A 17,368-nucleotide genomic window follows, 5' to 3' on the forward strand; every position below is an offset into this window, starting at 1 on the left:
CCAAATTTTTAAGGTTTCAATTAAGTTCTCAAAATATTGACGAAAAAATTGCTGTCTATGCGTTTGATTATGAAAGTTTTTACAAAATTGACTGTATATAAAATTTTTTAAAGAAGAATTTATAAAACATTTAATTTTTTAAAATTGACTTTGAGTTTATATTTAAGCTTTGTATCTAACCTTTTAAAAATACTAACTTGATTTAACCTACAATGAATTAGCTTATCTATATAAAAGTTGAAAAGTTCATCTAAACAGATAGATAAAGCCCAGATTTCTTATTACTAACAAAAAATAAATCTACCTAAAGTTTATTATAAAAATTTCAATAAACTAATTTTCACTATAAAGTATTTTTGATATTATTACAGATTTCTTATCAGGTGTTAAATTATTTTAAAACTTATACATTAGAATAATTACTGAACTTTAACTTTTTTGTTTCTATTTATTCTTTTATCTAATCGTAACTGACAATCTTGAGTTATTTTAAGCCAAAAGTATTTAAATTCTAAATTAACTGCTATTTTAATGGTTAAAACTATCATTTAGTTTGTAAAGTTATAAAGAATAAGTACATCATATCTTGTTTAGAAAATACAAAAAGATCTATTGTTATTTCTTTTTTAACGTTAAATTTTTTAACAATTATTCATTATTGGATTAAAAAATATCAGAAAGTATGACTCTTTAGAGAGCTATACTAAAGTAATTGTAAGTTTTAGATAAACTTGTTTTTGCAAACTACTGCATTACTGTGAAGAATAAAGACATTTAACAACTAGTTGATTAATTTAAGTCTGTGAAATGAAATATTTAACAAACATATAGAAAATAGAATTTAACATGATTTGTGAGTCAAAAAAATATTCTAGGTTATGAGAATAATACACAAAGTGAGAATTTTTCATGACGCAGTAACAAATTTAAAATTTGATGATCGAGGAGATTTTATTGTCGTTGTTTCAAAGTTTTATAATAAAGTGTATATTTTAGACGGAAAACCATCAAAAACGTTTAAGCCAGTTGGCTTTGTCGGTAAATAGATTAAGCACAATAAATAATTTTTAGCATATTGTAATAACAATTTATAATATTAGCTATAACCACCATAAAGTTGTTCAATAGTTTCACCTTAATTGAATTAATTAGTATTAATTTAATTCTTTTTTGTTAACATTTTTAGGAATTTAATAGCTTGTATATCATTTGTTCATTAAAATATTACTTCTTAAAATATTAATTTAATAATTTAGACTGTCCACGACCTGTTCATGGTTTGCATATTAAATCATTATGTGATAGCAAAAGTTCTTATATCACTTTGCTTCTCGCTCCTGATCGAAGATTTGATGTAATAACAAGCGACGTAGCTATTTTTAACATGTCAAGAGATATAATAGATAATCCAAATAGTTATTTCAAGACTGGAAGAAATGACTTTGAAGGCAAACTTTTTATTTATTTTTAAATTAAATATTTTAAGTTTTTGTTTATTTTAAAAATTTTAACTATAGTTTGATTATAATTTAACTTTAATTTACAAACTATTTTGTTAGGTTTTTAAGGCTATTTTAGTTCCTTAAAATAATATTTTTATAATTTTCTTTTTTGATAATAGAGAAAAATTAAAAAAAAACAACAGATTCTTCAATAAACTTCGAAATGTTTCATATCAAAGATCACATAAATTCGGCAGCTGTTATACAAATTGATGACGACTGCTACGTACTTGCTACAATATCACAATTTGACAAATTCGTTGTCTTGTATAAAGCAGTGAAAAGCAAAGATGGAGACCATGTTAGTTTATTGTACAAACATTCGTTGGAAAATATCAACGAACAATCGGAAAAAAAATTGTTTAATAAAATTAAATATGATAAATAATATTTAAACTGTGTTTAAACAAGCTTAATCTAAAGCTTTAGGTCTTTTATTAACAGCTATTTAGACTATATGTATTTATCAGAATTTTGTTAAATAAGAAGATACACTAACCGTATTATACCAATAGAGTTACTTTATTTTTATTAATTAAGCTTGGTGCAGTAAGCTTTATTGTAAACATATTGATCTTAGCTTGTATATTATGCTATAGTAAAGAATCTTTTCACAGATTTTAAGTTTAGAGTAGTTATTGAGAAAAAAAGGTGTGAGGTATTTAAATGACAGGCTATGGCATCCAGTTTGTACTTCTACTTTTTAACATAAGAGCTTATGTTTGTATGAAATATCTCTTTCAGTAAATCAAAATATATATTATTTTTAATTTTTTTTAGATAGAATCATACAAATTATTTTTATTGAAGAATTCAAGTACAGTAATTAATTAAACACTATAGTATTACACATACTCTAAGCTAAGGCCTAAGTTATTACACTTAGGGAACTTTCTTGTTCAAAAGTAAAATACATAACACGCATGTTTTGTAAAAATCATTTAGTTTTAAGTTTCTAATATATAATTCTATATTCTACGTACCAATTTATTGCTAATAATAAAATCTTTTTCATTTAAACAGTTTTTTTGAGCAATGCTTTCAAAATTTGACTAATTTCCTTTTCAAAACAAAATAAATACTCACAAACTTAATTAATCAAAGAAAATGCGAGTAAACTAAAGAAACAATCAATATAAAACTAATAAAATTAATCATAAAAACTAAAATATTTATTAGAACAAAAATGGAATATTTAAAAATGTTAAGTGTAATTCTGGACTCTTTATCAGGACCTAGTTGATGGTTAAGTCTAGGTTTAATTCTTTTAATCATAATAGCCTCTACTGCAAGTAAAGTATTTCTATTTTTACAAAATTTAATTACCTCAAAACAATTAAAAAAACCTCTGTAATGATATTAGCATCTCATTTTAGTATTTTAAAGCTTGTGAATAAATATGGAATTTTTTGTAACAATAAAAACTTTTCCAAAACATTTTTCATTATTTTCAAAACAAGCTTTTCCAAAACAATTTTTATAACTCTTAAAACAATTTTCTAAAACAATAAACAATATTGTTTACTTAAAGGAGTTAATTTCATTCCGACGAGTATATATCGGCGTTTTGTCTTTCAAATACGCGTTAAAGTTAGTTGAAAAGTTATTACGCGGTACGATCAAGTAACGTTTTACTTCAATTATTGAGAATCAAGAAAACGTCTACATAGCGGAGTTGATGTTAGTATTTATGTAACTTTACGATTGTTGATACTTTTTATAGATTTTATTTGTGTCGTGATTTAATAGTTTCTTTCTTCAGAACTAAGAATTATTATTGAAAATAAAGTAAATTGCATTTATTCAAAGTGTGTTTTATTCATAACTTAGGAAATAGTTTTGTAACTTATACTGTTTGTATATTATTTACTTCTCGTAAGTATAGCAGTCAGTAAGTTACTGGAGACCACGTAGTTAAGACATAAAACATAAAAATCAATAAAATAACCAATTTGGTTAAACCTCTATGATTTTGACAGACTTTACATTGTTCTATATGTGAAAATACTGCACTATTTGTAGGCTTTGTATGTTCATTAATTCTGACGAACAGTTGTCGCTCCGTTTCTCCAATATATTGGGTATCTAGGTCACCTGGACATTGAAACTTATAAACGATGCAATTTCTGTAGAATTTACTGATCTTATCTTTCAATAAAAATAGTTTCCAACTTTAGATGTTCTGAAAGCTACTTTAATATTAATGCAATTGTTTCCAATATTTTTGTTATATTTCTTCTGAATTTTTCTGAAACCTTTTTTATATAAGGTTCTGTTTAATACTGTTGATTAGGAAGCTGTTGTTTATCTTCTAAATTTTGAATTTTTTCGATTTCATTGTCTATGAATTTAATTGGATAACCGTTTTTTAGAAGAAGATCCTTTGTTCTTTCTTTTTCTAGGTTCTGTAGTTCTTCTGACACTAGTCTTTTGTTTCTGATGAGCAAATGTCTGATCAAGTTTTTCTTCCATTATTGCGGGGTACAAGAGTTAAAATTTAGTAAAACATCTGTATTTGATGGTTTCTTGTAAATTGAGCTAGTAAATCTGTTCTCTTCCAGTTTAACACTTATGTCAAGAAATGGAAGTTTATTTGATGTACTTGATTCCATTGTGAAAACAAGATCTTGATGAAGAGTATTTAATTTTTAATTAAATTCATTTTCCATTTTTTTATTTGAGAAGGTAGTAAAAATGTCGTCTACCTATCTCGTGTACATTTAGGTTGGATTTCATTTAGCAGACCTGTTTCTAATTTGCTTACGAACCAATTGGCCAAAAGAGGGGCGATCCCATCGATAGTCCATCTATTTGTTTGAATACTTGATTATTGAAGCAGAAGATGCTCTGTGAGCAAGTTTTCAGTATGTTCTTGAATACTTTTTTTTGTTGTTTTTGATTTCTTGAAAATTGAAAAACTTTCATTTGAATATACGTCGTCTGCTACCATGTTTATTGTTTCCTCTAATGGAACATATGTATGTAGACTTTTTATGTCAAAGGTTCTACAAACATCAGCTTTTTTTTTGGTTTTATGGTTTTTAAAAAATCCATAAATTCAATATTTGAGTTGATGATCCGTTTACTTTTCAGTAATGGTTTAAGTTGAATTTCTAACCAATTGCACAAACTTTATTCTGGTGTACCTATAGCTGATAAGACTGGTCGAAGTCTGGTCAATTTTGTGATGTTTGGCCATTCCATACATTTTTCCTGGTTGACTACCTTTAGGAATAAGACTGAAGTAAACTTTTTCACCCACAATTGGTTTAATGTATTTATTGATGTAACTATATATACTTTTTTCTTTTTTATACCAAGGTGCTTTTTCATAACTGTAACTATTTCCATATAAGTTAAAATCAAGTTTTTCAAACTTCTTTGTGTTATCAAGAATAACATTCATCTTTTTAATATATTCAGTAGTGTTTAATAAAACTATTCCATTTCATTTGTCCTTTTTAAGACATTTAATGTTATTATTTTAATAGATCTAGTTTAATTCTATATTCAATTGACGACATTAAGGCCATAGGGGGGGGGAGGGTCCGACTTTTTTTTTTACAAAAAATAACTTTGGATTTTATATGAAAGCTTTAAATACAAACTACAAGCCTGTTTTTATAGAATTCAAAAATATAATTTAACTTTTGAGATATTTTATTTTTTTTAAAATGTTTCCGATACAAACGTATGGACCGCAAATTTTTCGGGGTCAATTTTCTCGGAAATTTAAAAATTCACTAAAAACCTATCTTCTCCTTCATTTTTTGACCTAGAGACTTCAAATTTTCAGGAAATGTTCCTTTTAATATTTTGAAGAATCTGAATGTCGGAATTTTTGAAATTTTGAAAAATAAAAATTTTATCCACAAAAAACTAAAAAAAAGGGTAGTTTTTTGACAATAATTTTTTTTTTACTCAAAATTAAAAAAAATCCTACAATAGATCTCTTTAAAGTTTAATGATACACATTCTGTAAAAATTTGAGAAAGATTACTCTAAAAATGAAGGAGGAGATAGATTTTTAGTGAAATAGTCTTTTTTCGCATTTTTAGTTTTCGCCTTCCATAAGGAACCTATTGAACGCCCTTTCTTTGATCGCTTATATCTCAAAAGTTACTTTGAGTTTTTTTAAGCGATTAAAAGTGTCTGATAGCTCAGATTAAATTCTACAAAATAAGATCAAGTTGTAAAAAACAAAGTGGACCCCCCCTATGGCCTTAAATGAGACTATGCTTTTAAGGACAGCACTTACCTGATAACCCTATATGCTTCAAAAACTAGGATTAAACTAGATATTTTTGTCAAAGGCCTAAAGCAGTGTTTTCCAATCTTTTTTCATAACGCCTCCTTCGAGGAAATTTGAAAGGCAAATTTTAGTTAAGAACATTGGATTTGCCATAGAGGTCAGACAAATAGAACAGTATAACATTTTTTTGGTGATACATTAAATATAAAGATATAAAAATATACTTGATATGATTATGAGAAATACACTTTGTTACAAAACTGCCTGGTTGGCATTAATAAATCATAAAGTTTACTAATTTTCATAAAAAATCAGGTTTAAAATATTCTCAATATCTTAAAGCAGTTGAACTATCTCAAAGTTAAAAAACTTAGCAGCTGAAGCTTAAATTTATTTTGAGCACTTTTTTAATTAGCTGTTTCTACTTAATCAAGTTTTAAGCGATCAAGTTTAACATGATTATATGATTGAGTTAGGAAAGTAAAAGTTTAAAATGATCGGCTTCCGTATGCGATAAATACGAAACAGTAACAAACAAAGTTAACTAACACTAAGTTTTCCCAAATTTTACACAAAAGATTATAGTGTAGCTTTTGCAGTTTTTTTTTAGACAACTCTCTCACAAACTTATTCTATAAACTGCGCGATTTTGAAAAGTAAATGTATGTTTCATTAAAAATTCAAAGCAATATTTCTTTTTTTTGCATATTAACTTATTTGTTATTTTAAAAATAACTTGTTTTCTTTTACAAAATTTTAGATGTCTAACTATCTATACAAAACACTTAAGTTAAGTTTTTTTACTCTTGTTGTTTTAATACTTGACCAAAAACCGTGTTAAATTAATACTAAAAATTATGTGTTAATACAAAACAAAACTTTGTCACATATAGTCTAGCTCTTATCAACTTTACATACTTTAAACCAGGTTTTCCCAATTTTTTTTTGTAATTGCCCACTGGGCAAAAATTTAAGAAATATTCTTTTTCTATTATCATATATCGTTTCTGTAACTAATCAACTACCTAATTAGTCAACGATATCGCCGTTTGTGGGAAACCCTGGATTTAACTAATGTAAATAAAACTTTTGCTTATTAAAAGAATAATTAGTATTGAATATATATTGAAAGCAAACTGTGCACGGTACTTTTAACCTGGAACTTATTCATTTGACTAAATACACTACCTCAAATTTATTGGTTTGCTCATTTTTTTTTACTTTTATATTTTTCATAGAATTATAAATTTCTTTTAGATTTTTAAGATCCATAAGTGCTTTTTAAAGCTTATTTATTATTATGCTAAGTTTTGTTAAAACCACACTAACACAGGAAGAAAGTATAGCTCTAGTGGCAGAGTTTTACTTCAAACACTTTATACTAAAGTATTTAAGACTAAAATAAACTCTTAATGTACTTTATTTTAGACATAATTTACATTTACAATTCTAAATCAAAGTAATTTTGGTATGCATATGTATAAGTCCACTTATATTTTATCAACGTTTTTTTGTAAGTTTTGAGTTGTTGGTTTTAAATTAAACGAACAGTTTCTGGTATTTTTTTTGCTTAAAAATATAGTATATGACCTGGTTGATTAGCAATTGTTTGATGCATGTTCATAACAGCCACCAAATTATCGTCCAGTTATAAACTGCATTGAAATGTCCAGAGAAACAAAGGAAACAAGTCATAAATTGTCAGAAGGTTTTTTATGTGTGTCAAAGAATTCAAACGTTCTTCTTACCTCTTCTAATGATGGTTACATTAGTGTTAGAAGTTTAGTAGACCTAGTAAGTTGATTTTTTTATTTTAGATTTTTTTACTCTTTTCCAAAACATAAATTAAAAGTATTGAAAATAAGGTATTATATCAATGCAGACAGAAGTATGCACGTGTAAAGTTCATTCGTATTTAAAAGGAGGAACTTTACTATTACATTTAATGTCAGATGGTAGTGGTATTGCGTCAATTGGAAAGCATGATGCTGCTTTAAATTTTATACGTTTTAGGTTACTAGTTTTTTTTATATATTAAAACAAATTAAAAAAATTGTATGTTAAAATAAAATAAAACAAAAAACATTATTTTTACTTGTAAATGGTATCATAGTTTTATTTCTGTACTAAGGGTTTCCAATAAATACGGAAAAACGTGGAAATACCTTAAATTTGACAATTTAGGCAGAAAAACCTGGATTCGATTTTAAGAAAAAAAAAAAGAAAGTTTGAACAATGATCTTAAAAAAAACTTTTGAAAACCTGAAATTTTGGTATATGTACTTACAATTCCCACCCTTTATCAATTCCACCCGCACAATTTACATCCACGAACAATTCTCACCCAATATTTGTTTTCTTTATTTATTTTTTACTATTACTGTTACCCCTAACCCTTGATCGTTAAGCAATTCTCGGATGTTACCGGGTGGAAATCGATCGCGGGTTCGAATTGAGCTGTTCCTAAAACTTAAAACAATTTACACGCGTAAAATAATGAAATTTATATTAGATACAAAAAAACTATCATATAAATTATTATTTTTTCATTATACAGAATTTTATATATTATAAAATACATTTAAAGTACCATTTCAGTATTTTTTCAGTTTTTTTATACTCTTTAAAATATTTTGTGAAATAAAATAATAATTTATTTTAAAAATAACAAAAATAAAACAAACATTAAAATTAAAATTAATTTATACTAAAACTAGCCAAAATCTTGTACTTTTAACTTGCAAGAAATTTAGAATATCTAGAAAAAATTTTCAAAAAATCTTTGGCAACCGTGGTACTAGTAAAATATTTTTCCTAATAACGTTGATTTTAATATAAACTTTTATAAATTTTGTATTTAGGGTCTTATGATAAAACTTAATCGGTAATTTAAAAAGTGGTGCTTTTATTGTGATTATAATAGATTGTTGATAATAGCTGTATGATGGAAAAATTAAAGTTTCTAAGGGTATATGTATGTCATATTAATTGTGAAGTTGTCTTAATTTTGCCAAGCAAGTTAAGGGTATGGGGGTGGGGTAAGAGCATTTGTTTTACAAAAACTAACATTGGCTATTATATGAAAGGTTTAGGTATAAGCTATAAGTCAGTGTTTATTGAATGCAAAAATTTTGATTATTTTTTGAAATATATTTATATTTGTAAAAAAAAATCCGATACGAACGTATGGCCCGCAATTTCTTCACTCTCAATTTACTTGGAAATTTAAAAATTCACTAAAAGTCTAACTCTCCTTCATATTTTAAGCTGTTGCCTCAAAATTGCAGGAAGTGTTCTATGCATGATAAAATAAGTATATTGTTACGGTTTAAAAAATAAGTTTTATACCGAAAAAAGAAAAAAAAAAGCTTCTTTTTTAAGAAAAAATATGTTTTTTTAATCAAAGTTTAAAAAGTTAATACAATTGGATTTTTTATAATTTGATTATACCCATAAAGTTTGATAGATATTACTTAAAAACTGTAGAAGATGGAATTTAATGAAATAGTCTTTTTTCGCATTTTTAACTTGGTCTTTTCATAAAAATCCAATTAAAATCCGGGACTTTTTCCCCTCATATCTCAAAAAAAATCATAATATACGGTAAAAAGCATCTGTTAGGCAAGTTAAAGATATTTTGAAATAAGATCAACATGTAAAGAAATTGCTTTAAACTCCCTAATTATATTGTTTTTATAATGATTTTGTCGATTTTTGAGGTTCTTACGTTACCAACATCACTTAAGATAATTTTGTATATATTTGACTTTTATATATTTATAAGTTAATAGTAAACTCTAAAGTTAGCACTGGTTATACAAATATCTTTTCTCACTGTACCATTTAAAGGTTCGATAACTTTTGAATTCTAACTGTATAGATATACTTATGACTGTATATTAAGCATTTCCATCCAGGTTACGCGTGTTTGAATTTCATCTAAACTACTATTTATTATAGTAATTGACGTCTGAATATATTTATTAATCCTCTGCGATTATACGTTCGTCTCATTGTGTTGGTCAGAGACTGTACTTAGCTCTAGATTATTTTTACGAGCATGCCTATTAGTACCTCAAGTCTTTTCAGCTGTTTGCGCACGCGTAGCGTGCTTAGTAACTAACTCAGAGAGGCAAGCAACAGATAAAGTCTTGAGTATTACTATTAGAACTTATAGCTTACTAGGAGTATCTATTATAAGTCGTTAAACTTGATAATAATTATTTAAATTTAATTTGTATTAATCTTGATATAGAATAAACTACGAAACACTAGCACTAAGAATATAGTTTTTACTTATTTACGTTTAACCTGTAATACAAAAACAACTTACAACTCAAAATTTATTTTACAACGTAACAAATATAGCGATAGAAAAAAGAAAACTCACACTCGTGCAAGTCAGAGCTCGTATGTTTGCTTACACGGCACTTTTAATAGATGCATTAAAATTGCTTTTATTTCTTAATGGCTCTTCTTGAAGTCAGAGCAAATCTAGCACTTAAAGTGTTTAAAACGTCTAAAAGGCCGTATTGGTTGATCTACAATAGAGGTTTCTGTGTGACTCTTATTGGAAGTCAGAGCAAAGCTAACACTTTAGGCGTTTAAAATTTCTAAGAGGCCAAGTTGGTTGATCTAAAATAGATGTTTTTGTGTGACTCTTATTGAAGTCCTAGCAAAGCTAGCACTTTCAGCGTACCAAACGTCTAAAAGGCCGCGTTAGCTGTTCTATAATAGAGGTTTCGGTGTGACTCTCATTGAAGTCAGAGCAAAGCTAGCAAATTAAACGTATCAACTGTTTAAAAGGCTGCTTTGGTTGATCTACAATTGATGTTCATTGCCTGAAAAACGGTTTTAAAATAAAAACAAAAGCAGAAAAGCGTACAGTAACCAAATTACAATCTAGGTAACTTCCACAAATTAAACTAATACAATTTTTTTGCAATCGTTTTCTAGATGTCGTCTGTTATTAAAATAACAAATACATAGTTCTTAGTAGTTAAGTTTTGTTTACAGAGATAATCTACAAGTGCTTGCCAAAAAAAAAAAGCGCTTGCTTATCAGTAGCGTAACTCAATCACTTAAAATCTTAACAAATACGCCTGAAAGTTCAACGCACACTTGTTCAGCGATATTACACTACACGCCCTTCTCTAGCGGCGCTCGGCTTTAAATAATGTTACACTAGGGTCAAACTATTTTTTCAAAGTCTCTCAGGCAAACGTGCAGCAAATGCTCATATAAATATATTATAATTTTAAATATAACTGCAAGTAATATATATATATATATATATATATATATATATATATAAAGGTTTATTTAAAGATGCAAAACTCAAAGAACTCGAGTTTCGTGACTATTCACTCATCAGCTTCAAAACAAGTTTAAAATAAAGCACAAAACAAAATCACCAATGAAAGTAAAAAATTTTTTGCATAAATAGATTATGACGTAATTTTGAAACTATCAAAAAATCATGCAAAACGGCTTGTGCAAAAATTAATCTACCAACAGACAATAAACTAGCAAAAATTCATATAACTTCAGTGAGTAACTATATATTAGGACAGATAATTAAAAGAGATAAAGATAAAATTAAGATGCGAATTGAAATTTAGGTTATTTTAAGATGAAATTAAAATTTATTAAACTTTAAAAGCGACTTTTTTATATGTCTACAAGACGATACAAACTCGCTTCTTTTGTTTAAACATCTCTTGTCTTTCAGTGCATATACAACGGCTGATGCTTCTTTGAGACACAGCCTACATATTGGGCTATTGCCGTCGGCTATAGGCTGTGCTCTTTTTATAACTTCCCAGGATATTTCGTAGTCAATGCCGCTGCGCTTTAAGCCACAAACATACTTCGAAAGTTCAGTGTCATTTTCATATATGCCGCCTTTAAAAGATTTTTTATGATTGGCATACCTGAATCTAAACTGAGTCGAGCACAAGCCGACATAGAACCTCGTCTCAACGCCAGAGTTAACTGTGGCCCTGTAGACGATATTCTCTGAACGGCAATTACCCCCTTTCAAATTATATTTACAGCTACCAGCGCAGCCGCATTGACTTTGAATTCCTGAGTTTTGATTTAAAATTTTTTGGTTGTGTGCCTTAATGATATTCTCTAAATTTGCTGTACACGAATAACTTATTCGCATATTATGTTTGTTGAAAATTTTTGTTAGCGGGTTTTGTTTATTGAAGTGTTTTTTGACTAGATTTATGAATTTTCTTCCAATATTAGTTTTTACAGAATTGCTAAAAATTTTCAACAAACATAATATGCGAATAAGTTATTCGTGTACAGCAAATTTAGAGAATATCATTAAGGCACACAACCAAAAAATTTTAAATCAAAACTCAGGAATTCAAAGTCAATGCGGCTGCGCTGGTAGCTGTAAATATAATTTGAAAGGGGGTAATTGCCGTTCAGAGAATATCGTCTACAGGGCCACAGTTAACTCTGGCGTTGAGACGAGGTTCTATGTCGGCTTGTGCTCGACTCAGTTTAGATTCAGGTATGCCAATCATAAAAAATCTTTTAAAGGCGGCATATATGAAAATGACACTGAACTTTCGAAGTATGTTTGTGGCTTAAAGCGCAGCGGCATTGACTACGAAATATCCTGGGAAGTTATAAAAAGAGCACAGCCTATAGCCGACGGCAATAGCCCAATATGTAGGCTGTGTCTCAAAGAAGCATCAGCCGTTGTATATGCACTGAAAGACAAGAGATGTTTAAACAAAAGAAGCGAGTTTGTATCGTCTTGTAGACATATAAAAAAGTCGCTTTTAAAGTTTAATAAATTTTAATTTCATCTTAAAATAACCTAAATTTCAATTCGCATCTTAATTTTATCTTTATCTCTTTTAATTATCTGTCCTAATATATAGTTACTCACTGAAGTTATATGAATTTTTGCTAGTTTATTGTCTGTTGGTAGATTAATTTTTGCACAAGCCGTTTTGCATGATTTTTTGATAGTTTCAAAATTACGTCATAATCTATTTATGCAAAAAAATTTTTACTTTCATTGGTGATTTTGTTTTGTGCTTTATTTTAAACTTGTTTTGAAGCTGATGAGTGAATAGTCACGAAACTCGAGTTCTTTGAGTTTTGCATCTTTAAATAAACCTTTTTATTAATAAAGCCCTCAAGGTGGGCTCAGTGTGAAAAATTTAATTTATTAAGTTAAATAACTTAATTCTATATATATATATATATATTTGATGGTGCAACTGTGTTTTTAGTTAATATAAGATTAATTTAGACCAGATGATCAAGACATTGTTGAAACCATGAGTTTGTATGAAAAAGCAATACAAGTTGAAGTTAGTCATTTAGCAAAAAAGGAACAAAACCATTTGTCTAGTTTTACAGAATATAACTCTTCAATAAGTAGTAAGTTTATTTTTTTAGATATGGATTTTAGTTTCCTAATTTTTATTTATATTAATACAGCTCCTTTGAGTAATAGTTCACGTGCTTCATCACACAATCAAAACTTTGATCAAGGTAACTATTATATAACAAAAATTTGATATTTGATGTCATTTATATAAAAGTTTTTTACTTTAAGATAATAGTTCTGAGTATAGCGATGACATCACAATGACACCAACACCCACTGCTGTCAAAGATGCGACTTGGTTAGAGCTAGAGGAGCTCGAATGGAGGAAGGAGGATAACTCTAAGTACGATGAGTATAAGAAAAGCTTACGAAAAAATATTAAGAAGCTTAAAAAAACAGTAAGATTTATTTATTCAGTCGTGACTATTTTTATGAAATGAAAAAAAAATCATTTACTTATAATTTGAGTTTTGATAATCAGTGTTCCTAAACTTTTTTTGTTAAAAATTATTTCATTAATAAAATCTTCCAAAAAAACTTCCATCGGTTTTTTAAAAGATGAATCACTTAAGATTTGTTTTTTTACTGACGGATAAATTTATTATGTTGTACGTATTTTGTGTACCAAAACTTATGTTTTTTATTTAAAACTATACAAAACTTGTAAAACTCTATTTAATTAGTACTTTCTGAACATCAAAAGTAGTTGCATAAAAGATAAACTAAAAATCATTGAAAAAGTAATTTATTGAGTTTAGGTTATATAAACGTATATCAATATTGTTTGTAATGTATATCATATATACCCAACCATAATAGTAGTAAATGAGTTCAAAACTGTTTTACTAACTTTTGTTGAGTCTGTGAATGTTCAAACATGCTTAGTTTACTTAAAAAATCATACAGATAATTGATTTGAGAGAAAAAAATGCAAGCCTTCCCGAGTCAGAAAGATTAGATTTGGATGAGTTCAACCTTGATAAAGAGCAATTGAAAAGTTTACGAAGAGATCAGGAAGATAAACAAAGGGAAGTGAGGGAGGAAGCAAGACTTGAAAATCTCGCTCAGCAATATCTTGCTTATCAAATCAAAGTTAAATGCTGGGACGATATGCATGTAAAAGGTAATTATTATTCTTATTATGTTATTTATGAGACAGTTGTGCCTTTAATAAAGTTATATGTATTTGCAATATACGTAGTGTTATTTGTAACACAGTTAATTTGAGTTTAAGTTTAAATTAAGAATAAAAAAAAAACTACTTACATCATTCTAACTAAGTTTTTGAATTGTAATTTTGGTTTACTATTATTTCTAACCCGATCACTTTTAACTCGATCACTTCTAACCAGATCATATCTAACCCGATTATTTCTAACCCGATTTAACTCGATCATTTCAAACCTAATCATTTCTAACCCGATTATATCTAACCCGATCATTTCTAACCCATCAGTAAAAATTTGTCTCATTTTTAGATTTATTTTAATCAGTGTTTATTTTAAAACTAAATTAATGTTAACAAAGTTGTTCTTATATCAAAATATTGTTTACTTTATCTTAACCAAAACTTAAAGTTTATATAGCTCTAATTAAAATGAATTGTAATTTGACTTATTGTAATTTCAAACTGTTTTCATTATTTAGAATTTTTTCTTCATATAAACCTGTTTAAATCGAACATTATTTTCTGATTTAATATGATTTATTAGATTTTTTTTTCTTCCTGAAATTCTGCCTCGTCGAATATAAGTAAGCTTTTAAACTACACTTAAGTAATATACTCTTGTCATTTAGGTAATTAGAATATAATTTTAACACGAGTTAGTTTTTAAAACTAAACTGTTAAAAATGTAACAATCAGATACGAATATTTTTATAATACAGTCCACAAGCTTTGTTGTAAGTCTAGCGCAAGCGTTGTATAGTTGCTGACTTATCTATACAATTTTATAGTCTGTATTTTCTACTCTAAGCTTAAAAACTCAAAATCTTGCAAGTCCGAGGATTATCAAATCTCGTCTATTTAATCTTCTTAAAAACTTTCACTGAAGTTTATACAATATCTAAAATATTTCAATTACGACTTGAACTAGTACTAAGTTGATATTTTTTTTCAATTACATTTACTTTATAAAAAAGAGTTTCAACGATCTTTTGCTCGTAATTGTAATTAATTGAACTAAGAGTTTTTCTATTTTTATTAAGTTCTTTTTTCCATTGTTATTTCTTTTATGCTTACGTTTTTTTTAACTCTTTTAAATTAAGTAGATATAAAATTATAGATATATCACCATAAGTTTTAATTTAGTTTTGATCAAAAAAATTAAAGAAGTTAAAAGGTATCCAAATAGTGTACGTCCCGATCACCGAAAGCTTTTTTTTCTTTTATTGATTGTAATTGGACCAAACTTTTTAAGTACTTTTTTTTTATCGTTCAATAAACTATATATAAAAAGGTAATCAAATGATAATACTTTTCATAAAGTTTATTAACTTATTGAAAATTTTAAAGAAGATTAACTAGACAAGATTTTGATCATTTTCGCACGTGTTGTTTTAACAAACAAGTCTGTTTAATTGTCATTGATTTTTTCGCTCTAGGTCTAGGTAGATATTTATTAATGAAATAAAAGGCAGACGGTCAGTCGACATTACATGCTTTTTCGGTTTGTTAATTTACATAAATATTTTATAGAATATTTAAAAAGGTTATATCTCAAAATTATGATTTTCTGATAAATAAAACAAAAGTGTTCAGGTTCAACTAACATTTGTTTTAATTCCATTATCTAAATAGGTCTGTGCAAGTTGTAGAAAAGTTGTGCAAGTTTTTAAGATGAAAATCGAAACTAAATGACTACAATGTATTAATAAGTTACCCAACAACTGTACAACGTTTACACTAAACTTACAGCATAGCTTATAGATTGTAGTATGGACATCCTTGTATCTGACTATTACATTTGTAAAAGTTTAACTTAAAATAAAAATAAGTTAACGTTTAAAATATTCTAGCTACGTAGTTGAGAAGAAGATTTAACTTTCATTTAAAAATAAGGAAAAATTTAAGACATTTTTATAGACTTAAAAATTTCAACACACAACAGTTTCTTTGTTCTTAAAGTATATTCTTTACCGAATTTAATAGCTAAATAATACAGCTATAACGAGTTACTTTTTTTTTGAATTCGGGTTTGTTGGGTCTGTAATGAGCCCATTGAAAACTAGGAAATTTTGGCTTTTTTTAGTTTGAGGAGAATATCTCAAAAAATACATATAACGTTTTACTAATTTCTATTTAAAATTTTTCAGTAAATTAGCATTAAAAGTCAGTGTTTTCGTTTTTATATAAGCTTAATATTTTTTTTTGGGATATTGGCCATTGTTGTTTTTTTTCAGTTTTTGTCTTTATTTAGGCTCTTCTTACTTATCAAAAAAATTAAGAAAATCTAAGTTTACTGACGAAGAACGATATTTTTGTTAGAAACTAAAAAAACGGAAATGTTAAATAAAACTTATTTTTAATGTTACTAAATCCATTTTTTTTTTGATTTTAACCAAGATAGTTTTTCCGTCAGTGAATTTTGATTTTAGTGATTATTTAGTGATTAGTATAAAAATTGTAAAGCAAGAAGACCATAGTTTCTCTTTTTTTTTTAGAATGATTGTCGTGTAGTAAATCATATATAATAAAAAAACAGTTTGGTTAAGCAGATTGATATAAAAAAAAAAGTCAGAATAAGGAAAATAAATTGAAACTAAAATAAATTTATTTTAAATAATTATTTAAAGTACATTTTATGTAGAACAATATAAACACTAAGTTTTGTTTAAGACAGAAAACTTAAATAAGAAAAAAGAACACTTTTGTAAAGTTTACTTTTTAAAAAAATAAATTTTGAACAAAAAAAAACTGTAAATTAATAAAAAGTTTACTGATTGAGTTAGACATGATTTTGTTAGAAGTGATCGGGTTAGATTGGGTTAGAAACGATCGGGTTAAAAACTATCGGGTTAGAAATGATCGGGTTAAAAATGAACGCGGGTTAGAAATGATCGGCTCCTGTAATTTTAATTAAGTCTCAGTTCAACTATAGATATATTTTAGGAAAAGCATTGAAACCGTTTATAAAAGGTGGTGAAGTTTCAAATTATCCAACTAAAACAATCGATCCAGAAGATAAAGATTTATTAAACAAAATAAGTTTAAAAAGAAAAATGGAAATAGTTAGTAAAGCTGTTAGTTGA

At 27.0% G+C, this 17,368-nt stretch overlaps 1 protein-coding gene across 4 annotated transcripts in view; it reads left to right on the plus strand.

Moving 5' to 3' along the window:
• The window catches only part of LOC145849636 (cilia- and flagella-associated protein 43-like), an 86,514-nt gene that overhangs the window by 27,625 nt on the left and 41,521 nt on the right, over positions 1-17,368 (plus strand). For 3 of the 4 annotated variants that reach the window (XM_082954629.1, XM_082954633.1, XM_082954632.1), the window contains 10 exons: positions 876-1,038; positions 1,257-1,448; positions 1,646-1,803; positions 7,384-7,548; positions 7,637-7,767; positions 13,037-13,167; positions 13,228-13,281; positions 13,346-13,515; positions 14,024-14,240; positions 17,229-17,359. In XM_082954629.1, the coding sequence (XP_082810755.1) occupies positions 876-1,038; positions 1,257-1,448; positions 1,646-1,803; positions 7,384-7,548; positions 7,637-7,767; positions 13,037-13,167; positions 13,228-13,281; positions 13,346-13,515; positions 14,024-14,240; positions 17,229-17,359 (1,512 nt within the window). The remainder of the gene's footprint in view (positions 1-875; positions 1,039-1,256; positions 1,449-1,645; positions 1,804-7,383; positions 7,549-7,636; positions 7,768-13,036; positions 13,168-13,227; positions 13,282-13,345; positions 13,516-14,023; positions 14,241-17,228; positions 17,360-17,368) is intronic. The other variant, XM_082954630.1, reaches the window with a different exon arrangement.

Source organism: Thalia democratica, chromosome 2, assembly GCF_965202585.1.
Source record: "Thalia democratica chromosome 2, ktThaDemo2.hap1.1, whole genome shotgun sequence".
In the NCBI taxonomy this organism is placed as follows: Eukaryota; Metazoa; Chordata; class Thaliacea; order Salpida; family Salpidae; genus Thalia; species Thalia democratica.